Here is a 24,514-nt window from a genome sequence, read left to right on the forward strand (position 1 = left end):
AGACGTGTGGTACACCACGTGTGCAGTGCTCCAAAAAACACCGGTCTCCGTTTGTACCTTGTACCAAGGGTGTGGTGTATCAGATTCCGTTAAGCTGCGGGAAAGTCTATATAGGACAATCGGGCCGATGCCTTAACGACCGACTCCGAGAACACAACAATAATTATGACAATCTGCGCAAGAGAAACATAAGAGAAGGAAATCTCGCTGTACACTGCAGCGAATGCAATAAGTGCATACCACGGTTCCAGGACACTATGATTTTAGGTAGAAGCAGCGATCAGACCACGAGGGAGATTATCGAGGCAAAAGCCATCCAACAGAAAGGGGACATGTGCGTCAGCGCTGTGTCCTTAGTACTCCTGGATAAAGAACTAGGATTCTTGCAGGCCGCAGGCGCGCACCTGTAAATCTCAACACTCTTTAAATAATGGGTCTTATGCTGTTTTAAGTAATGTGTTTTATACCGTTTCAGCCCTGTTTTTGTCAATGTATTTTCTTTTTTCTTTTATTTTTTGTGACAACGGAAGCCCATATACAGCTTCACCCTGCTTTTGCATTTTGGTATCATAGTTTTTTGGTAGTTTTTCGAATGTTGTTCCTTCACCGTTATTGATCATGACACCCTTTAGGTGGTTTAGGCGGCACGTGTCTTTCAGTGTTTTCCATTCGTGTTTTTTCAGGGTTTTTATCTAGAGTATCAGTGATTTTAGATGGCACATGTAGTAGGACGTTTTGACATCTTCTGAGTCACATGTTAAAAATTTTTTGTATAAAAGTCGCTTATTTTTCCAATAAAGCTCAGTTGAAAGTCAGCGCTGTGTATCGTTCCCTTTTCTGTCCGTCCGTGTTTCGTGTGCGCTGCAAACACCAACAGCATGAAAAACCAACTAGCCCAAGAAAAGACGATTCTGAGAATTCTTCAGTTTTGTTTGTCAAACACCTAGCTCATGTTCCAGGAGAACATATAAAAACAGGTTCATGGTACGGCTATGGGAGCATCAATTTCTGTCACCGCTGTGAACTTGACAATGGAGTCACTGGAGTCCCGCGCCCTTTCATGGTTCACGCCGTGCCCGAAAGTCTTTCTTCGTTATTTGGACGACTGTTTCTGCATGATCGAGAAATCGGCTGTGAGTAGATTCCTTTTGCACCTGAACAGCATGGAACCGGCCATACAGTTTACTACGCAAGAGGAAGTAGATGGCCGTCTGCCTTTTTTGGACGTTCTGGTGAAACGCGACGGCCCTGGATTATCATTCAGTGTATTCCGGAAAGACACGCACACTGGCATGTACATCAACTTCAGTTCCGTACATCCGACCTGTCACAAGAGATCCGTTGTCGCCTCGCTTGTCCGCTCTATGCTGGAAGAGAAAGCGACAGATCTGGACACCGTTCGTCGCGACCTGATGGCTTCGGGCTATCCCAGTTCTTTTATACGAAAATCCGAGAATCGCCTAGCTCACCCGCCGCCACAGCAACCCCAGCGAGAGAAAAAGAAGAGGATTCCGATAACCTACGTCCCTGGGGTAAGTGAAAGTTTATCCCGCATATTCCGGTCGTACGAAGTCGACGTCGCACATGTACCCAAGCGGAAGCTGCGACACGCGATGGTTACAGTGAAAGACAAGATAAAGAAGGAGAAGTTCCCGGGCATCGTGTATAGGGTTCCCTGCGCTGATTTTGAGCATGTCTATATCGGTAAAACAGGTGATTTTCGGAAAAGATAGCAGCAGCACTACAATGATGTCAAGAACAAGCCCGTGGCAACAAACGCACTGGATGATCGTGCTATCTCCGAGGGCCATGACATCGACTGGGACGGCACGAAGATAATCAGAAAAGAGCAAGATGACAAGGCTTTACCTAGAATCTTTTATATTCAGTCGACGGCAAACACGCTTAATCGCAACGAAGGCAATCTACCCCCGATATACTCCCGCTGCTTGCGTCATATCCTGAAACCTATACACCTTACCTTCACTCCTGTCTCTCTTTCATTATGAACAAGGCCCCCGTAAGCCGGGGCCGAAACGTCATTTTTTTTAACGATTGGTCGGCGCTTGAAGATTTTCCGCCATGAACATACCCGACCAGACGGGTTTCCGTCGAACCCTGGATTACATTCCCAGAAATAGCTCTAACTATGCAACAAGAACCTTTCCAAATAAAGCCGCTGCGGTGGCTGAGTAGTTATGGCGCTCGGCTGCTGGCCCCAAAGACGCGGGTACGATCCTGGCCGTGGCGGTCGAATTTCGATGGAGGCGAAATTCTAGAGGCCCGTGTGCTGTGCGATGTCAGTGCACGTTAAAGAACCCCAGGTGGTCGAAATTTCCGGAGCCCTTCACTACGGCGTCTCTCATAGCCTGAGTCGCTTTGGGGCGTTAAACCCCCATAAATCAAATCAAATCTTTCCAAATAAATTTTACCTATAAATCTGATGTTTTAAAAACATGTAGTTTCGTCCCTCTGAGGCTATGACAACTGGCAGCACATTGAGCCGCTGTCAGTGGATAGATAACAGGCCGGAGAAAGTGAATGCCGAAAGTGATAGACATTGGAGTTGGGAGGTGAGCCAGAAAGAAATAGGGCATAGTAGTTGCGCGGTTTGCTTTTTCACTTTTGTCGCAGGCGCCGAGGTGGTCGATTATAGATAGGGGTCGTGGGGGAGCGTCGAGGGAATGGTCCTGTCCGTGTTGCAACCCCAATTTTGTTCTTTTTGTTTTCAGAGGCATGTTTTTGCGTTTTGTCGTGCTGTTCATGTAGCACCATTTGACGTCGCTCCGCCAGTAAGAAATTATTTCAGCCCCTTACAATCCTTTCTCAACATTCAGTCCATAATAGTAGCTCAGCATTCTGTGAGCTTTGTGATGTCGGCATTATTTGTACGGGACGGTTTAAATGTTAAACATAACCGAGTAATTCTATCCAACGAGTTGTTTTCATAGCACGGCCATACAAATTAAAGTTTATTGCTGCCATTACTCAAACCATCCCGGAGCTGCCGCGGTAGCTGAGTAGTGGTGCTCGGCAGCTAGCCCGAAAAAAGAGGCTTCGACCCCGGATGCGTTGGTCGCATTTCGATAGACATAGACACGAAATTCTAGAGGACTGTGTACTGCGCAATGTCAGTGCACGTGAAAGAATCCCAGATACTCCAAAATATTCGGAGCCCTCCACTACGACGTCCCTCATAGCCTGAGTCGCTTTGGGACGTTAAACCCCGTAAAACCAAGCGAGTGTATCCCCCCACCAAAATAACGAGTGAAGTAAAGTTATGGTCTGATACATATTTCCTTTCGTGGTTCTGCTGTGGGAAAACTTTTTTAAGACTTTCGATATTATGTTCAATGAAGAGGGCTAAGTTGGGCTGGTTGGTGGATGTTGATGCAAACGACTGGACAGCGCCAACGGTGCGGAAGAGAACACAGACACCAGCGCATGTGTATGTGTTCTTTTCTGTCCCGTCTGTTAGCGCATTTCAGCCGTTGCCAGCAACATGTATTTTTTGTTTGCCTATATTCAAAATGGTTCGAAAATATTCAGTTCGCAAGCAAAAATTTGATACTCGCGCATCCTAAGGTTCTTGCTCAAGAAGAACAAAAGTATCTCGTTTTTTCTGTAAGCCTACTCTCTTAGTTTGCCCAATAGCCATTTTTATTAAAGCGAATTCAGTCCTAGCCTAGCCTCCCAGGCGCCAATACACCCTGTGAAGGCCGGCCAAGACCACGTGGATCGAGTACTGAGCAGACCAGAACGGCGTCAGAGGCATGTTTGGCAGTCCATGTTCATGGTGCTGGCTGGCTCCCGTCTCGAGCAGATGGAGGAGGAGGAAAAAGCTTTATTGTAATCTGGTGCTTCTTTCTGGGGAAAGAATTTCGAGCCGCGAAGAATATAGGTTGAGGGGCGCTCAAAGGACAACTTAAACCGCGAAGAAAAGTTCTGGGAACCTGAAGAGCTTCAAGCCATGAAGAAAAGTCACCGAGAGCGCCGCTGTACTCCTATTGTCGTAAACCGAACCCCGCTACCAACACGTGCGCGAGCGCCCGTTAGTAGGCGCCGATGTCTAGCACGGACAGATATCGGCGCCTCGCCGAGGTCGGCGGCGTCTCCTGCAGTGTGCATGCGTAGACCGGTTGTGTCATATGTTAAGAGCGCCAACTTTGGGCGCGTGCACCAAAAAAACGACCCTTGGAGCACACTTGCAGAATATCGAGCGTCCTCTACAACCGAAAAACCATCTCTCCTCATGCTAACCCCCTCAGTCAGGAGAGCAGGAAGCGAAAACGCGGTTTGCAAACGTGGGTTGCTGGTTGGAAGCAACCTTCTTGTAAGTCGGCGATTCTAGAAAATGTCCATTCACTTCTGGGAAAATGAATGCTGCACGTCGGGAGTACCCTGTCGATAGATCTTCGTGTTTGGTTGCCTTAGGGTGCAGTGACGCGAGGCAGATGACATCTTGTGTCGTTGAAAATGCGTTGTCCGCAAGTATAGTGACGCCATGCGTACTCAAAGCAGTATGAAAATAAATGGAAATAAAGAATAAGATATCTGCCGTTCGGCAGTGGTAAGCGAGTCTCATATAAAACTGCACATCTCCAACCAAAAATCTTTAATTTTAACCAAACGTTTCAAAGCCGACTCGGCCCCTTCACCAGGGGTGACTGAGGGCGGTAGCTAGCGTCTCTAAATATGGGAGGAAGAAGGGGCCAAAAGAACGAAAGCTGTGATGCGAAAGGCGTGGGGGGGGGGGGGGGGGAGGAAGGTGGGAGGGGTTTAAGGCTGTTAGTCAGTTTAGGAGAGCGAGTTGTCGGGCTAGTTGGTATTGCATGGTGTAGGAACAGCGCTAAGAACAGGACAGAAGTCAAACATGGAAGCACAGGGACGGGCGCCCGTCCCTGTGCTTCCATGTTTGACTTCTGTCCTGTTCTTAGCGCTGTTCCTACACCCTGTTAGTCACGTTGGCGCACTGTGGGTAGGCTGTCAATGGCGACTTTTTTTCGTTGAAGTCCTTGGGCATACACTTGGAGCAGGTTTCCTTTTGTGCGGTTGATGTTGTTCGGGGTCGTTTGGATGTGCCAGGATTCCAGAAGGAGCCTTTTGTGGTAATTTGTTTCGTTCACTAGGATGCTGGTTTCTTCGAAGTTGATTCTGTGGTCTGAGTCCTCGAAATGTTCGGCTACAGGAGTGCAATCTCTTGCGAAGTTGCGGACGTCGTTTTTATGTTGCCGAATTCTTTCTTTGAGGTTTTTGGTTTCGCCGATGTAGGAACAGGACAGAAGTCAAACATGGAAGCACAGGGACGGGCGCCCATCCCCGTGCTTCCATGTTTGACTTCTGTCCTGTTCTTAGCGCTGTTCCTACACGTCGCAGTCGGCGCAAGGAATTTTGTAGACAATGCCTTGGGCTCCTTCTCTCCGCGGCCGGTCTTTATGAACAGGTAAGCAAAGCGCAACAGTGTTTGTGGGCTTGTGCGCAACCTGGAGACCCCCTTTTTTCGGGAATCGGGCGATGGTTTCACTGACAGCTCCGACATCAGGTAGAGTAACGTATTTTGGTGGTGGCGTTGGTCTTGGTGCTTTGATTTCTTGGCGCATGTTGTGTTTTTGACGTCGAATGGTTTTTTGAAATAAGTTTTTTGGGTAGCCGTTCATGATGAATTCTTTGAAAATCGTGCGTTGTTCTTTTTTCTGTCAAGTTCTGTGCTTGTTGTGCAGATGAGACTGAAATGTGCAGTTTATTATGTCTTCAAACCCAACCAGACATGCAAATCTGTCAAAATGTTTTGTGTTCTGCTTAGCGGTGTTCTTTTGTCTTTGATATAGTGGTGTTGGAGACTCGATGCACCATGCTCGACCCCTTTTGTCGCCAAATGATGTCTGGTGAAATGGGCAGTTTGCTCCATTCGACTCATTATTTGCCACACAAAGCGAAAACACGTGCTTTTTGAAGCTGTCATCAATTACGTGGCCGCAGAAACGTCTCGCCCATTCACAGTGGTCGGCTTTATTTTGTACTGTACACAGGCCATAACAACACATGGCACTCACGTTGCATGACAAGGAACGAAGTAAAGGCTCCAACGAAAAGCCTTTCAGCGTGCCGTCTTTTTCAGTGTGTGAGCAGATGAGAACCACGGCCACTCGATGATGCGGTTCCATGGAGCGGCCGCATTGATAGCAACTTCTGCCTCCACACGTTAGTAGAACAACAGTGGGCTAACGGGGTCGCATTTTTTATTGTGGCACTGAGGCTTAAATTTTGGATTTCGAAGTGGTCTGTTTGTATGTCTGAAATTTACTTGACCTGAAATAAAATAATCGGAAATGTTTTACGGCCGCGAGTAGTTTTGAACCCGAGGCGGCGAGAACAAATCAGCTTTGCTGGTTACTGCATTAGACAACTGCAACATCGCCGCCGCCGAAAATTCTGCATCCTAAAATACCAGTCTCCTGCGCTGTGTTTTGGGTATCATCGTCCTTATCAACTGCATCCGTGCGCAACGGAACCGAACACTGAAACAGCACTAAAAACCGAAGTGCTAGCACTCCTAATTGCATTTGGCGAAACAACACTAAATCATCCGACATTTGTTTTTGTGCCACTCTTACCTGTGCCATGCGCTGTGCTTTTAACAATGCTGGTGGAATTCCTTAGGTTGGTGGAAGACATTAAAGCATGTAACTGATCTTCAGCAGAAACTCTGATGTCCTTTCTGGCAAATTTTTGTCAGCGTCTGTAGAGGCCCTTTGCCAGGACTGGCACATTAGCGGTTGTGTTTTTTTTTTATGACACTCTGGAGACAAAAGTGCATCCATGACCGTTCCGGGCCGTTTTCACAGCGGCGCCGACTACGTCATGCTTCACTCCGTAGGGGGCAGAAACACAGCGCATTCAATAAGCAACCACGGACTGCCCTCCACAATTCGAGGTAAAATAAAAGAATGAAAAAAAGAAAGGCAGTCAAAGGCACAGCAGGAGACCCCTCCCCATTGTCCTTTTCTTCCTCCCCCTTACCATCTGCAACCGGGTGCTCGTGTACCTCTTGAAAAAGAATTTCGCCCTACCTAAGCACCTGCTGACATCCTTGACCCTTCGCATTACCGCCTCTCCCACTTCTTCGCCGTTTGATGGTGCGACCCGTGCGTCTTGTTCTCGTAGCCTTTGTTGGAGGAACACTGACAAAAATTCTGCCGGAAGGGTAGCGGGAAATTCAAGGAATTTTTGGTTAAGATGATTCCCAATTCTTGCTTGTTTATTTCAAAAACAAGCGATAACAGCAATGGCATATCGCTTTAAGCATGTGGTTTGAGGACGGTGTGTGATTCGTTCCCCAGTGCCGCCGTTTACCCACTGGTTTCCAATGGGCGCAAGTTCTCTCGAAGACTGGCGCTTGGTTTCTTTGAGCTGAAGCGCTTGGAAAATGGTCTTTCACCTAACCTTGTGTTGAAGAAAACACTTCATCCCATTGCGCTCGGTGCGAGGTTGCCATTGCACAATTAAAACTCATCATCAGCAAAAGAAAACTTTTCTAAGAAATGAATACCCAAGATTCTTCACTCGATGTATCATCCAAACCCGAAAAGGATGCTACGAAAACAACTGTATATGCTTACACGCTAAGGACACGCTAGTGGCAAAATCGCGTATGCAGCTCGTACGTAGAAGGTGTCAGCGAAACCTTGGCCAGTATTCTCTGAAAGGAAGGGATGCAAACTACACACAAGCCGGCCACCATTATCGGACGCCTCCTCTGCCCCTTCAAAGATAGTCATCCTAAAGATAACGCCTAAGGCGTGGTCATGATGGATGCAATATATACCTTTCTTCGAGTGCTTGGTGTCGTAGGCTGTGGAAACAAGTTATGGCACATTTAAAAGTCGCCGGATAGTGTTAATATTTTCCTGGAAACGGCTCCCTCTTCTTACTCCCGTAGTTTGTGTGCTTATAAAGCCCCTGCAACTCCCCGGAGCCACACCTTGAAGAAGTAGTAGTTTACTAATCGCTTCAGAGGCAACAACTGACGAAAATACAAAAAGGAAACTATAAATGTTGCCGGCCCGGCGATTGCTATCTAATCTCTCAAGCACTTGAACTGCAACCGGCGGAAATAATTGCAAATCGATAGGATAGCGAGAAGTACATAGAAGAGTGACAAAAAAATAAAAAAACGGGAGTAGGTTCGCACGCCATATGCAAAAAAAAAAACTAATATGTTCGCGCCACTCTTGCGACAATGCATATAAGTACTGTTGCACATATTCGCAACACGGTAAATTCACTGCATATTCAGGGTCGCGAGCACATAGCGTCCTGTCGCTAATCGCTCGTGCGAGCTGCACATTGCACAAGCGAGCTGGATGGAGCGCCCAGCCGCCGCGCTGGAGATAACCACTAAGCTTTGAAACATCGTGTTATCGGACAAAAACTTCTGTTCATTTCTCAGCAAATTTAAATCATAATGCTTAACAAGGGTTTGATTCTTGATTGCTGCTCTGGGTAACGGCGTAGTTACTAGCTTGCCGTACCGATGGCCCATTCTTCAGAATAGTTCCCAGCATGCCATTCTGTGAAGTCTTCGTTGGTGGTTCATAGTTTACGTACACCGTTGACATAAATGCCGAAACTAGCATGGATTACAGCAATGGTAAAGCCCTTATCGACGGCGAACGATCGAATCGTGAGAGGCAGTGTACCAACCTAGAAAAACATGTTGTGAACTACCACACACTAATTTTTAGATTGTACAATTCACCTACTGCCATATAACGCAGCATCAGGTTTGTTGCCTCTTATAGTGCAGCACTCAGTCACTTAAACGCGTCAGTGCTGCACTTTCACCACATCGACAAAACTTTCGAAGAGGTGTCTGCTATTGAGGCTAATAACTGGAGTGTTAAAATGTAGTCATTAATACGCGATTTAAAATTTTCAATGCCCGTGCAAGAACCATATACAAGTATCGGTCAGTGAGCTCTAAGTTTGAGCGTCCGGGAATTACGCATTTCACTGCTTGAACGAAAGTACCCGGAAGTTTCATTGCTTTGCACTGCTAATGAGCACGCAATTCCACTATCACCTATGCTTGTGTCGTGGGGTCACTGTATGCGCTTAAAAAATGTACCTGTCAAACAAGAGCCTCCTTTTGATTTCCTCCTTATACCTCATAGTAGGCACGCGCTTTCTTGTAGGACATTATGTAGCAGCTCATGGTCGTAGCCTTACTCGAATGGGAGAACGTTTGATAAAACTGTGCATTCTTACGGCACGGGTCAACCTCCCAGAAAAACTACCAAAACAGGGACACTGTAGCAGGGCCACTGTAGCACGGACGTGCGCCTTGCCAACACACCGTGAAAGGGAGCCACGCGTTTCTTGCCGGAGCGGGGGATTCATAATCACTAGAAAAACAGTGCAGAAAATCTTTTGCTCCACTCAAATGTAAAATACTTTATATTTATTTAAATGTAGGACATTGCGCTACCTGTAGCTCTGAGAGCTTGTCGATGTATATTAAATTAGGGCTTTGGGGAGCGATAAAGTGAAGTCAAGTGGGGTATATTTCGAGACCTCGCCATAGGCTCCATGCTATCGTAGCTCATTGCGCATAGTAAGCGCAATATGTAAGCTACATTGATGAAACTCTATTAAAACAAACTTTAGGAAGCATTCAACATATAGGCGAGACAGCTAATCTCTAACATTTATGCGCGTCTAGGTATTAAGTTTTATTTTTCGTCGCCACTGAGTTACGCGCCGTCGTGCCGCCGTCGTGGGATGTTAACATAACAAGAACAGGTCTTTTCCGGTGTTCAATAATTAGACCTATGTGTAATAATACTGCCAATTTGAGCTCGAAAGTATCTTGACATTTGAGGGATGCAGCCAAAGCGTGCATTGAAAATAGTTCTCAGGTCCTCAGGAAATGCAGGAACAGGCTGCGGCACACCGATAGCACATGTTTGGTGGCTGCTTGTGTACCGAGCGGCAATATTTCTCTTGGCAACAGCCAAATGAACTGGAAGCTCCAAATTCCTTTCCAAGCACCGATAGGAATGGTGCATAATGCACCATTCAGCGACCTGCATAGGCACCATCTTGGCTGCAGAAACAAGCCGCAGTGTGCGGCACATTCCATCTTCGAAGGAAAATGTGGCAATGCCCCACAATGGGCAAAACCTGCGAGTGTCTTTATGTAGGTGCAGCAACTGATGAACATTAAATGTCATTGCTGTATCATCACAGAGCCTAGCTACCTGCTGCACAAAAGATAGCAATAACGCTTCAGCTGCAGAGATGCCACTGTCACTTATGGAGCAACAGAAACAGTGCCTTCACGAGGAGCGCAAAGTGTACCACGTATGGACGAGGCAGGAGATCCGACAAGCATGGGACACTATAAAACAAAAGCCAGAACTTCCATTCAGTTGCATTTCAATAAGCACGCTCCGAGAGTTATCGTGCAGTCCTCGAGAAAATGATTAGAGGCTTAATTGTGCACAGTCTACAATCCAAAACCCTGACATGCCGCCCGATGTAGAAGGCTGAACCGGTAATTGAAAGCCACCGTTCCACCGGCTGCTTTGTCACGCCCTCAAGTACGCAACGTATGTAATCTGGCAGTAGGTCCCATACCAGGTCAAGGCCCTTCTGTCTGAGAAGTTGAGATGGCCCCTCTAAATCTTCAAATGCTGCATCTGGTCCTCTTGCCTGCCGCATTGCCTCCATCACAGGCCCGTGTGTCCGTTCACAGGCTAGCTGTCCATGGTAGAGGTACCTGATCGTAGTTGCAAAGTTGCATAGTTTGCAGTTCACGTTCTATCATAATGTACAGCTTGCAAAGTTCAGCCGGAACCTTTCTCTTGCATTGGGAATGAATACCAGATGCAATGCATACAAGTACCACATATAAATCTGACAGCCTAGCACCAAAACATACCCAATGCATGTCAAAAACTATAAAAGTATTATGCTTTATAAACAGTACTTCCACCTATTTGAATCTTATGGTCTACTTTGGGAACAGCATTGAAGCCGCTTAAGGTCAGGAAGAAGTTCTATATTCATGAGCCTGTTTATACAGTTAAATCCATGCTTTAGTTTCACTCAACACTACTTTAGCACCTTCATAATACATTTTTGACACTTGATTAACGGTCAATCGGTATTACTGTGGACCCCTTATGAAACAAACCACCTTTGAAATAGTCACTGAAACTTACCATCAACACGTGTACCTTCCTCAAAGTACCAGGTGCACCCATAATAGCCATTAAATTGCTTCATGTTCAGGATGGATGCCCTTGCCGGTGAGTCCACACAACAAGCAACTGCATGTAGCGCAGACTTCACAATTTTCCGACCATGGCAGCAGTCAATTGTTCCAATATTGTTAACTTAACCAACAAACCTTGGTGTAAACATGCGCATAGGCGGATGGTCCTTTCCAAACCACAGCCCTGAGGGTGTCACGTTTCTCCGCCGCAGTTCTAAGGGCAGTTCGTTCAACATTACTTGTATAGGCCAGATTGAGCTTTTCGACGACTCAAACACAGATGCCCTATGAGTGTTAAAAGTGAGTGTGAGATCACTCTAAGACATATTGAGCTGTCGCCGAATGCTTTAATAGAGGTCACCATCAGTCACATCTCTGTAGATTCCTGGCTCTCGTATCGCTGTTGAAAGCCTCTGCATATTTTCAAAAAGGATGGAGTTATAATGCTTGATTAAATCAAATAACTCTTTCTTGATGTCGAAAATGACGAAAAACTTCCCATTCCTATTAGGCTATTCAAATTTTTCTTTGTTGAGGCCTCCCCAAGTAACTTCACTGCTCGCAGGAATGTCATGGGTAGTGCCGAGATCCATATGAAATTGTCACAGAAACTTACCATCAACACATGTACCTTCCTCAAGGCACCAGGCGCACCCATATTAGCCACTAAATTGCTTTATGTTGAGGATTGATGACCAATGCTGGCAGAATAAATGAAACCTCGGTGCCTGTTTTTTCTCCTTCTACATTTTCTGCAACAAGTAGGTAGACTGTAGCACAACTGCTTCTCGAAAAAGGGCATTAAGAAGTGTCAGAAGACCTTTATCCTGTGAGCAGGTAAGCCCTGCTGTCACAACGTAAACCAAAATTAACAGCAGTGCTTCTGGTTTAGTTGTTGACTGATGTGGCAGCGTTTCCTTTGAAAGGTTCTCGAAGTACGCTTCAAAGAGAACAGAAACATCAGCAAAATCCTCTCTACTCTCCGCTTCACTTTCCTCAACATCATTGTTTTCTTCTGTGCCTTGATTAGTGCTGCATTCCACATATTATCGGTCAGAGCTGTCCGTATCTCGGCCATCACTGGTGGAGTCAGCACTTTCATCTTCATAAGTAGGAAGCATTTCATGAGTACCATCATATTGTGTTGTCTTTTCCAAGCTTGGACTTGAGCCCTCAATGTCATCAGGACTGGAACATTCAATTTCTTTTCTTTCATGCTTGCTTGAGCGTACAGCTGCCTGGTTCTGATTGTCCTGAAAATGAAAATAAACATATTTAGAACGATTTAAATAATTGTCTCTTCACTCAGCAAATTCCATTCTTTACAGCAAACAGCAAGGTAGTATAGTTTTGAACAAAGTGTTTTCTTTTAGCCTGAAAAAAGTGTTTTCTTTTAGCACAGATTATTTAGTTATTTTTTCACTACAAATACTGCTAATCCCAATTGGGATTGTGGCAGGAGGGCTTAGTAAAGTTAACAGAACGCGGTCAAGCATAATCGGAACATTCAACTGGTCAGCATGTTAAAAAAGACAACAAACGGTAAAACGAAAATACAACCGAGCTGTGACGAAAACAATCAAATAACACATAGAATAAGGCTAATGTCGGTAGTATTATACAAAGAATAACAAAATGTTGAAACATTGCTAGTTGTTATAATACGCAGACAATAACTAAACAGTAAATATTATAATCGTGCACTGCAAAGGCATTAACATAGTATAGGTGTTTAGTTTATGTAACGCTGCATAGTTTGACAAAAAAAAAGCTTACACATAAAAAAATAAATAAATAACCATGGATATAATAATAACAGAACGCGAGCAACCAGGAATGAATAACTAATAACATGACATACTCTCAACTGCAATATTAAATTTTGTCAATCATGAACAGTTAGTAATGGAGGGATCAAGGCTGTTCCATTCTCGAATTGCTAGTGGGAAAAAGGAATTTTTAAAGCAGTTAGTATGGAAATGATACTCACTTAATGTATGTGAATGTTTATGACGCGTTGATCTTGCTTCGGAAAAGGAAATATATTTAGTAGTGTCGAGTTTTAGATGTTGATTTATTAGTTGAAACATGAGTTTTAGTCGTGCGACTTTTGCACGGGTCTGCAATTATTTTATTCTTTCAGTTTTCATTAATTCAGTGGGCGAATCGGTTATTTTGTATTCGTTAAATATAAATCTGACTGCTTTTCTTTGAACGGCTTCAAGTTTGGTTATATCTTGATTAGTGTAAGGAAACCAAACGACGTTAGCATATTCGAGAACAGATCTAACCAAAACATTGTAGGCTAAAAGCTTAGTTTGAAAAGGGGCTAATGTGAGGCGTCGTAAAAGAAAAAAGAGTCGTTTCAAAGCTGTTGAGGTGATTTTGTCCACGTGAGCGTTCCAACTGAGGTCATGGGTTATTAGTACGCCAAGTTACTTATGATTAGTCACTACGATAAGTGGTGTGCCATTTATAGTATACCGAAAGTCGGATTTATGTTTATTTCTAGAAACTGTCATAACAGCAGATTTAGTAGTGTTGAGTGTCATCTGCCAGTCAGTGCACCATTTTGCTATAGAATGTAATGCGTTGTTAAGAGCTTCATGATCCTCTATAGTATTAATTTCACGATAAATTACACAGTCATCGGCGAACAGTCGTATATTAACGTTGAGATTAGTCGTCAGATCATTTATAAAAATCAAGAAAAGAACAGGTGCCAAGAGACAACCCTGAGGTACACCAGACACAATATTTACTATGTGGGAGGCTTGATGATTAATTTCTACAAATTGTGTGCTGCCTGATAAGTAGTTGCTAATCCAATTAACTATAGAGCCATGACCTAGAGTTGATTATAGTTTATCTCCTAGTCTAGTCTATCTCCTATTCTAGTTTTTCTCCTAAGCCGTACACTTTTTATCCCAAATCATATGAATCCAAAAAAGGTTTCAAGTGAAGTAGCTCTAGCCATGCTGACAACAATTCCGTCTTATGAGCACCGAGTGATTTCAGTCAGCTCTATACAGCAAAAACACTAACGAAATACAGCAATTTTTTATGCTGTTTTAATGAATTCAGGAAGAAGTTTATGCACCAAAATGTCCATGGTAATGACACTCCGTGATGATAGCTGTCAGATTATCGTTCACTGTATCAACATTAAGGTCGTCTTCATCAGTTAAAGCTAAATATCTGTTCTGCGGGGATATCCTGAATTCCTCTATTTTCCCTCGTTCCTCTAGCTTGTTAATGGACTTCCTCTTTACTAGCTTCTTCCGTTCCCTTTTCAAGTATAAGCTAATTCGAGACCCTACCATTCTATGGTCGCTACAACGCATTTTCCCAGGACCTCCACATACTGTACGATACCAGGGTGAGCATATAGCTTGAAGTCAATTTCATTTTTGGTCTCTCCATTAGTGCTCTTCCAGGTCCACTTCCTGTCATCTCGTTTTGCGGAAGAAGGTATTCATGATGCGTGAATTATTTCTATCTGCAAACTCTAGTAATAGCTCTCCCCTGTTATTCCTAGAACCTATCCCATAGTCGCCTACCGCCTGGTCGCCAGCCTGCTTCTTGCCAACTTTCGCATTGAAGACGCCCATTAGTACAGTGTACTATGTTTTTACTTTGTTCATTGCCGATTCCACGTCTTCGTAGAAGCTTTCAACAGCCTGATCATCATGACTAGATGTAGGTGCGTAGGCCTGCACCACCTTCGGCTTGTACTTCTAATTAAGTCTAATTGTGATAGCTACCACCCTTTCGTTAACACTATAGAACTCCTCTACGTTACCAGCTATATCCTGATTAATGAAGAATACCGCACCTAGTTCTCGTCTATCCGCTAATCCACGATAGCACAGTATGTGCCCGTCCTTTAGTACTGTATACGCCTCACCTGTCCTCCTATCTTCACTAAGCGCTATGACATCCCATTTAATGCCCGCTTGTTCCTTTGAACAGCACTGCCAGGCTAGCGTCACTAGATAAAGTTCTAGCGTTAAACGTTGCCAGGTTCAGATTCCAATGGCGGCCTGTACCAAAGCCAGAGGCACTTTCTCATACACTAAATCCTTAGAATCCTTCTGAAACATCCTCGTGTTACGAGATAACAAAGCTTACATTTACACGCCTTATCAGAAACATAGTCTACAAGCCAATGCAAAGAGCATTGAGGTGACTAACATTCCTCAATACTTCTATGCAGTGGCATTTTTTAATAATATTGTTGACGTAACTGTCTGTACTTTTCAGTAAAATATGCATTGTTTTCCGCAATTTTAATTTCATGAGTTACCGCTCGCAACAGTGGTGTATAGTTAGAGCCCTTTGTTTCAAGATTTTATTTTATTCTGAAATTCGAGAAGAAAAAATATGGTTTTACTCCTTGAGTTGTAAATTTGATACAAATCGAGTTATGTTTCGTAAGTTTAATAATTAAAATGTTTTGGGAGGCATATTGTTTCCGATAAAAAACAAACAAAGATGCAGTATCAACGCGGTTTCTAATGAGGGAATAACATGCAGCGCGTAGTTAGAGTGGTTAGCGCTACATAAAACAATGCCGATAAAACGACGACCAGTACTTCTGCTCTCAGCTGTAGCTTCTACAACGCACTAAATGAAGGCGCAGCGCACGAAAGACGATACAGAGAAAGAGACAAACACAGCGCTGTGTTTGTCTCTTTCTCTGTCTCGTCTTTCGTGCGCTGTGCCTTCATTTAGTGCCATGTACCTACTAGCCCAGACAAACACCTTATTGCAGTACACTTCTACAACGCATTTTTCGAACTTACCATCTAGTTTAGCCACTTTATTGTTAGCAAGCGTTAAAAGTTGGGTAAAATCATTAATATTTAACTGAAAACACAATTCGAGACCCAAGGTAAATACTCCAGCTCCCACGCTGTGCCTTTAGCGTTTTAGTAGTCACAAACCGCATTCTCTTTAAGGCACATTTTTGCGGCGATATCGTGTTTCACCCAATTTTCAAGACTCCTTGTACGGATTCAAAAGTTGTCTGAAAGCAGGTTTTATCTGAACACGAAATGTCCGAAATAGATCTTGTCGTAAAGAATTTAAATCATGGGGAGCCCTCACTACGCTATATTCCATACGATCACCGCCGAATGATCTCATGCAGAAAGAAACATTTTCTCACACGTCCTGTTTAAACATAAGAAAAAGCAATGGCCCCAATAGTGCTCTCTGTGGGAGGTCTGACGTAGCGTCACTGCAGTAGAATGGACTCAACATATAAACGCAAAGTGGTATCCTTTAAAGGGCAATTTCGGGATATTGCTTACCTCAAGCACTGCAGTTTATCTTCTGTCCTCTTATCCTTTGTGCCAAAAATCTGAACCGGACGATTCTTTGTTCCGGCACACTAATGGCGAATTCCACTGGCGGATCCGAAGCGAGGCGCTGGAATCGCAAAAGAGCGCCCCAAACCGCCTCGGAGCACAGCGACCGTTGTCGACCAGCGGAACATGTAGAGCGCGCCGCGGAAGTACTGGTTCCGGAAGTTGAGGTCTGGCAATTCTGGCGCCAAATTTTGCGTAAGCAGACGACGAGAGGCGGCGAGTACAGCGGTGAGCAGGCACTTCTTTCTCGATAGAACCTACCAGTCGCTTTGTTCATGTTACGCCTGAGGTGCACCGCATTTTGGTGAACCTTGTAGGCAGTGAGGAGCGCAGTTATGCTCTAGGTAAGTTCATAAATGAATATATATCGCATGTCTGCAGAGTGCTTACGGGGCAATTTCCAACGAAGAAATTGCTCTTCGCAGGGGCTTCTTCGAAATGTTTCTCGAAAAATGCTTCAAAGAGGTACTTTTTGTTGTCGCTGCTGCTGTCTGAGTGCGCGGACTCAAATTCCGATGAGCTCTCATCAGACAACACGAGGGCTATCCATTTCATGCTATGCCGTAATTACCACTATGATGAAGGTAACGAAGACGACATACGCGCGCAAAACGCGCGTGCGCGAAACAGCGCTCAGCGTTCCCCGCTGACATTCCTCCACGCGCTAAAAATAGCCAAAAATCACACGTGTGTTCCGGAAGCGAAGACATCGCCGACTGGAAGTTCCGCTGAGATCCGTCGCTGGCCGGCGGATCAACCAAGTGCGCTCCGTATGGAACGGAGTTGCTCCAAACGACCAGCGGAATTCGCGCGGTCGGTCCAGGTCGACCAGTGGTACTCGATTGGAACTCGAGTGGAACTCGATTTCGTCCATCTTCATTGTGCACAAGGGACCCGTAGTGGTCCCGAAACGTCATATTTTAAAACCCATTTTTGGCGAGTGTACGTTTTATTCATCCACTATGGAACTCGATTTCATCGTCGCGGAGCAGGAAAAGCTGCTCCACCACGGCCAGTGTAAATCGCCATAAAATTTTCCTATTCGTGGCCTCAGTCAATTTGGTTTCTAAGGGTCGTCTCTGATGCGTGACGTCACGAGATGCACGCCGTTCATTCGCGCTGTGCTTTTGAAAAACAAAACAAATCTTAATCCAGGGTAGGGCGAGGTTGGCCAGATGGTTCTTGATAATCAAAAAGTGCATATGGGAGGGGAAAACCTCAGGGCGCTTGCCAACGTTTCGCCAGGATGACTTGTATTCGTTTGGGCGAAGCGTTCATTATTGATGGAGCTTAAGAGACGGTCTTCACTCTCAGGACGAAGGCCCGGTGATGGGGAGAAGTGTGTGAAGGGAGAATGGTGTTAGAATAATGAGAATGAATCTTGCCCAGGCAAGGCGGCGGCTAAAGACGTTTGACAGGTCGACCTGCAAATATGTAAACAATTCTTTTCTGCTGAGCTGGCCGTTTCGGTTTGAGTGTTTCTTAGTGCACTATATTTGTTTTCCTCTAGCGAAAAACGTTTCAGGCTATCAGAGGAAGGTCTATAAAGTATAACGCAACTTTCAACTAAAATGTTCAAAAATGCCCCGAAGTTGCTCTTGAAACCAAAACGTTCGGGGAAGAAATCAACAACAATCTCAAATCGACTAGCACAACACTGCTTCTATCACAAAAAACTACACAATCCAACTTAACAAAAGCTTCTTTTTTTCATGTCTGGAAACCTGCAGCCAGTGATGATACTATGATCTGGGCTTCACTATCTCTTGAACAAGGTAGGCTCGTTGCGAATCAAGGAAAAACCTTGTAGGCAGTCAAGAGGTCTCAAAGGGCTGCTAGGAATGTTGTGCATTCCAAGCAAATTTTCATATTAGCCTCGCGGGCGTAACCTACGCATTTTTCTGACAGTATGACAACTGTCCATGAAAAAAAAAAGGGGGGACACAGACAGGTTGAAAATCTTAGTTGAAAAAAGTTACTGAGTATACTGCTGATGCGTTTTCACTAGCGATTCACAGCTAAAATAGTTTTTTTCCGTGCGGAAGTTCAGAAAATGCGCGTTGCTGCCGTTGCGGCGTGGTCTCGGCGTGATCGTTGTCCCACATTCCAGCTTCGCCATCGTTTTTCACCCCATTGGAAGCTCTAGGCGCGAAGCTTTCTGACCGAGAAAAGCCAGATTATGTTGGCCGAAACCGCCTGCTGTCTAGCTTCACATAAGAAGTGCTGCTGTTGTTTGCTGAAGCTCAAGAGGCAGCGTGCAGACGACAACTTCTGCATTAAAAAATCAGCAGTAGGTGAAACAGCGCTTACTGTTAAACTGCACTACACAATGGCCCTGTATGTACCGCAGCTCATGAATCCGTGACGTGAATACATTATTTATTGACTGAAGACTTTCCTTCCGATTCACGGCCACATGGCGCGCACGGGAATGCTCATGTTCCGGGGAGTTTTCGGGAGCAAAGTGTTTGGCCGGTCAAAGCTTTTTTAATGGAAGTTACCATACCAAATAGTGTGAGGCCCTGCGATGAAACGTTTCGCTCCGGGCGCTCCATAGATGAATACGTAGCAGCTACGGGGAGTATCACAAACACCCCTTCATTAAAAGCAACCTGATATATTCAGAAGGGCAGATACTTAGGCTTGTTGGTTCAGGATTCCGAGAATAAAACGCAGCGCAAAAAAGACGGCTGAGGCAGACGGACACTCACAGGGCTAACATGAAATAAATTATTTGTTGCAACGAGGAAGGGTGGTTTTAAAGCAGCGTATCACAGTTTTACCAACTTCTGGATACTTCCACCATCAACTTGAGTTTTTTTTTTATACATCTATCGCGCTTCGCAGCAGAAGAGTGGCTTTAAAACGAGCATGATTGCGCGGAACTGACTACACAAGTGCAGCGCGGTTCACTGTGTGGCGGCGCATAAGTTTTCTGTTGCACATCTATCTTAGTTTATTTGGCTTTGCCTTCTACGTGTTATGTTAGCAACTGCACAGCGTTGTTGTATGCGTAAGCGTGAATTTGCAAGAGGCTTACGAAACGAAAGGAACAGCGTGAACACTGGCAACACTGTGTCTTTCCCGCGACGAAGCGAGTGGCGGCTGTTGGGTGTGGGGTAGGGGGGGGGGGGGGGGCAACAGAGCCGGCACCTCATCGGCGCTTCTATTCCCCACTTAGATAAGACTGATTCCTCACTCTTCTTCTTCTATGAAACATCAGATACCACTCCAGACAGTCGCCTTCGCTTTCTACAATAAATCCGTGATATAAAAACGTGCAACTTGCACTCTGAGAAGCAGAGCCATGGTTCCCCACACTCAATACGCGTACCAATTACTAAAAATTATAATAAACGCCTCTTGCAGGCCCACATGGTGTTACACAATCCTCCTCTGACAGAGGAACGAAGCCTGGTCCAGGGAAGAAAACTTCCAAAGGTAGGCAGCGGTAGACATTGCTTTTATATCTTTTTTATTGCTAACGCGTGTCGCAAAAATACAAAAACTGTTGTTTCTGACTTCTGGCAAGCCACAGCTAACGGGACAACATTCCGAGACAGTGATGTGAATGTGGTGGCACCCATTCAATGTCGATACAAGCACATTCTCTCTCCTGCATTCTCTCTATGTCAGAGATACCGAAGATAATTGAATGATTCTCGGGTAGGCGTTTGTTCAACTGAGTTCACTTTATTACCTTAATGACCCCCATTTCAGGGGTACTACATAAGGAAGTGGAATTTTATTGAAACGATCAAACAAACAGCGAAATTTAGCATTGAAGGTTATCGGTTACGCGTTCTTGCGGAGTAGATGATGCAGCGAAGTCGACGATATCAAAGAAGTAGAACGAACTAGTCCGTTGCGGCTGGAAAGAGGAATGAAGCACAAAAGGCGGTAGTGTGCAACGGCGGCCGGGCAACTTAGAAGGGATTAATGGTGCGCTGAGAGGTGCGTGCTTGTAGAAATATGGGGGACAGCCTTCCGCCCCGCACTCCCCCTTCACGGATGGAGTGTTCCCGCTCGCTAACCGCTGGAGGGTGCGTGCTTGAGAAAAGAGAGGGGGGGGGGGGGACAACAAAGCGTGAACACTCATATGCTATTTATTGGACTTGCAAATAATACACAGAGCGGGGCAGTTAGCTACAAATCATCAACGAGGCATTCTTCGGAAATAGAAGCCTACGCAAGAAGGGCACCGACTCACCGGCTGGGGCAAGGGCGCGATTTCCGAGATATCGGCGGTGAACGTTGCATGCGCCGGCAATGGCGGCCTGGTTTTCCCGTGCCCGACGCATCCCTGGGGCAAAGCCATCTCCGAGCATCTGGTGCAGGAGGGGAGGAGAGGGCGCATTTGCTGCGCTCGCTTCGCTGCCTGGTACTAGAAGTCCAGCGGCAAGGCAAGAGGTACCTCCGTGCGCCAGGCGCGGAGGGTGCCGAGAGCGTGCGCTTGCAAGCGCTCGAGGCGCTGGCCGGACAAGATCACGGACGTTGTGAAGGTTGGCCGAAGTTTAGCATAAATCAGGATCTCCCGAGCTCTGGCGACGCCTTCAGATTAATGAATGGTATCGAGGCATAATATTGTCATGAAGAAGACAAAGCTGGGAGTGGCGCAGGACGCAGCGCTCGGCTTAGGCCAGCGGCTATTAAATCATCTCTCTGCACCATTCTTCAGCTGGCCGCCACGTAACAATATTTATCGCTTGGCTCACCTCGAATTTCATTACGTTATTGTGAGTCATTGGTTCATAATCACTTTGGTACCCCCTCATCGGCTTCACGGATGGTCGGCAAAGTACGACCCGTAATGAAACCGTTGGCGCCTTATTTGATTTTTCTATCGTTCCACCGAGTCTGCAAGTACGTTATAGAAACAATGTTGGTCAAATGTTTACCCCTAATACCTCAACGCGGAGTAGCTTTGTTATAAGCTAGTAATTACACATTGATCTTCAAGTGAGTAATTAATCTTTCTTTACAAGGCTACTCCACCTTTGGGGATTCCGTAAACATTTGATCAACACGAATCTAATTTCGAGTTCTTGATCAATTCGCTTTCGCCGTACCATAAGCTTGCCGTCCCGGTTAGCTCAGTTGGTAGAGCGACTGCACCAGTGAAACGGTGGTCCTAGGTTCAAACCCCTGACGAGCACGAGTTTTCCTTTATCTGCAAAGTTTTCGAGAAAGCTGTATAGCTTTCCTGTGGGGCAACACAGCGCAGCGCAGACGAACAACCAGGGCAAGTGGGGCCCAGTCTTACCAACGCACTTCGTTTTCTTCACGTTCCACGCACGAGCAGAGCATGTGGTCCACGTCTACGGCCGTTACAATATGTTTTGTGAGTTCTTGAGATGCGTATTGAAGTTGTGCCGGGGCAAGATGACTGGCAGGTCGGTTTTGAGGCGACGGAAAGTTGTCTGCATGCACCTGCTGATACAGGACAGTTTCCTTCCTCAGTAGTGCACGGTAAGATAGAGGGTGCCTGCGGTGGTTCTGACGGCGAACGCTTAAGTACTCTGCGAAGGGAAATTCTCCAATGACACTCATGCGATGGGGTCTCTGAAACTGCTGAAGCTGAATGGTTTCTTAAATTCAAATTACATCAGCTTTTCCTCTTATGCAGCTCATTGGATGGATTCAAGTGTGCAGATAGTCGATGTTCCCTAATTTTCAGGTCATTTAATTGCGGAGCTCTTGCCGTATATTCATGCTTTTTGTCGTGGACAGTGAAATAGAGACGGTAAAGTGAAAGGATTGTTGACTCAGCAAATTTTGCTTTTTGTTAATTTTACGTGCGAATGTCACAAAGAAAAGTAAGCAGAATGATAATGTTAAGTGAAAGCCATCGGTATTCACAGTTTTTGGTCTGAACTCCTTTCAGCGGGTTCGGTTCTTTCCGAACTAGTTCGTACGGGAACTGAATGTGGGTCCGTAACCGAGCTCGGAAATGAGCCCGAAAGGCTTGAATCCGAACCCAAACCAAAACCGAAAAAAATCTCGTTCGACATGCTTGTTTACTTACACAACGCTACCCAATTGCCTACGCTTCAGGTTTTCGCAACCCGATGTCGGCCGCACTTTTTGTCGTCTTTTTCCCGCTTCTCGCTTCCGGGTTAGTCGCCTGTTTCAGGCTACCTTGCCGCACTCGTACCATAGCGCTGGTCATCGATAGTGCTGCTCGCCTCAGCAGTCATGGTGCAGTATTTCTCTGCTTCCTTGTCACGGAGGTGGTAGCGTGCTTGCGTCGGCGGCCTCGCCTTCCCGGTTATCCATAACAGCGCGACAGCCGGGACAGAGAACAAGGGACGCAACACAGAACGCTGTGTTGTATCCCGTCTTGTCTGCCCCGTCTGTTTCGCTCTTATGGATCAGGGTGAACACCAACTCGCCCAACAACTGGTATTCTCGTCTTTCTGTTGAAGTAAACGCGGTTGCTTTGCTGCCGACGACATTGATGTCGAGGCCGTTTTGTCGCATCTCATCGCACACACACCTTCGACAAGGGAGTATCAATAGACAATAGAGAGTTAAAGGACATTGTTACCGCGTTTACGCCAACGGTAAGCGTGTTATCGGACGCCGGACCTTCCGGTTAGCGCTGTGCACGCGATAAGAAGATTTAGCCTATCGTCTCTACCATAAGAAGTTACTGTATGGCTAAAACGAGTGATGATTCATGCTTAACATAGCGCGAAAGGCGGCACAAAAGGATACAAAGGAAGCGCAGACTGACAACTGCTGGATTTTATTCCAAGAAGCACAGGAAGATATGTGGGTTCAAAAAGATGAACCAAAAACGCAATTGTAGGCTGGAATTGGTGCACAACGCAGCTTGACAAAGAAACGCCAAGCACCCAGCTGGGCTGCTAAGAGGGCCTCGAGAGAACAGCCGGATATTACAAAAGCTACAAAAAATGACAAGAAACAACATTGCAAGAATAAACATTTGGCAACAAGGCAAGTGCATAAATAAGATAGCTAAAATCTGGCGGCAGAGCACGCGTCAAAAATATAATGATCTAGAAATGCAATTTTTTTTTGACACAGAGTGACAGTGGATCATGAAAGCTTCCCATATCTCCCGCGTGCTCTGGACCCGATATTTTTTTAGGACGCGCTTTGATTTGAGAGGAAAACAGCCTTCGCAATGGCGGTAATGAAGTGCAAGGTTAGGACCTGTTGTCGAACAGCATGAATTGGCGTGCTCTCGTAACCTGTCATTAATGCATCTTTCGGTTTGTCCTTTGTAAAACCTGCCACATGAAAGCGGAGTCTCATAAACTACATTTGACTTGCATGCAATAAATGGCTGCTGGTGCCTCTTGCTGCACACCGCCTTCTGAGTCGTCAGTGTTGACCGGCTAACATAGGGCGGCTAGCTTGTTTGGCGCAGAAGAATACTCGTTGAAGTCAGCACTGTGTTGTTATATCTTCCTCAGTCCCTGTCTTAAGATACGCTTTTTACCCGAATAAGTACTCGTACGCTGAGCTTTCCTGCTGTCCCTTTTATTTTCTATGACAAGCCATCTACACACACAATGATAGTGGTACTTGCTCGGCCAAACTCTGCGCGTTTTTTTGGCTGGCGCTCCCTCGAAACTCTTAACAATTTTTCCGCGGGACTGAACAATAGGTCTTCTGGAAATCCAGCAGAATTGAGGCGGCTAACTTGTGAATTGAAGCTGGACTTAACCTGGTGCGGGAATGGTCTGCCAATAGCATTATTCAAGGCAGGGTTGGCTGTCTCACTCTTAACGAGGTTCCAGTGGCCAGAGCAAAATGGGAGTACGTTTTTTTGCGACCAGGGGGCATACCTCTAACAGATGTCGTTTTTACTTATTAGCAGCATTATATCGAAGAA

General features: G+C 45.6%; 1 protein-coding gene across 2 annotated transcripts in view; it reads left to right on the plus strand.

Moving 5' to 3' along the window:
• Positions 1-24,514, plus strand: part of LOC144106728 (uncharacterized) — a 467,224-nt gene that overhangs the window by 64,300 nt on the left and 378,410 nt on the right. The window contains exon 7 of one of the 2 annotated variants that reach the window (XM_077639574.1): positions 20,020-20,091. The exons of the other annotated variant lie outside the window; for it this stretch is intronic. Coding sequence (XP_077495700.1) covers positions 20,020-20,091 — 72 coding nt within the window. The remainder of the gene's footprint in view (positions 1-20,019; positions 20,092-24,514) is intronic. 2 annotated transcript variants of the gene reach the window in all.

The sequence above is a fragment of the Amblyomma americanum genome, chromosome 10 (genome assembly GCF_052857255.1).
Source record: "Amblyomma americanum isolate KBUSLIRL-KWMA chromosome 10, ASM5285725v1, whole genome shotgun sequence".
NCBI classification, from domain to species: domain Eukaryota; kingdom Metazoa; phylum Arthropoda; class Arachnida; order Ixodida; family Ixodidae; genus Amblyomma; species Amblyomma americanum.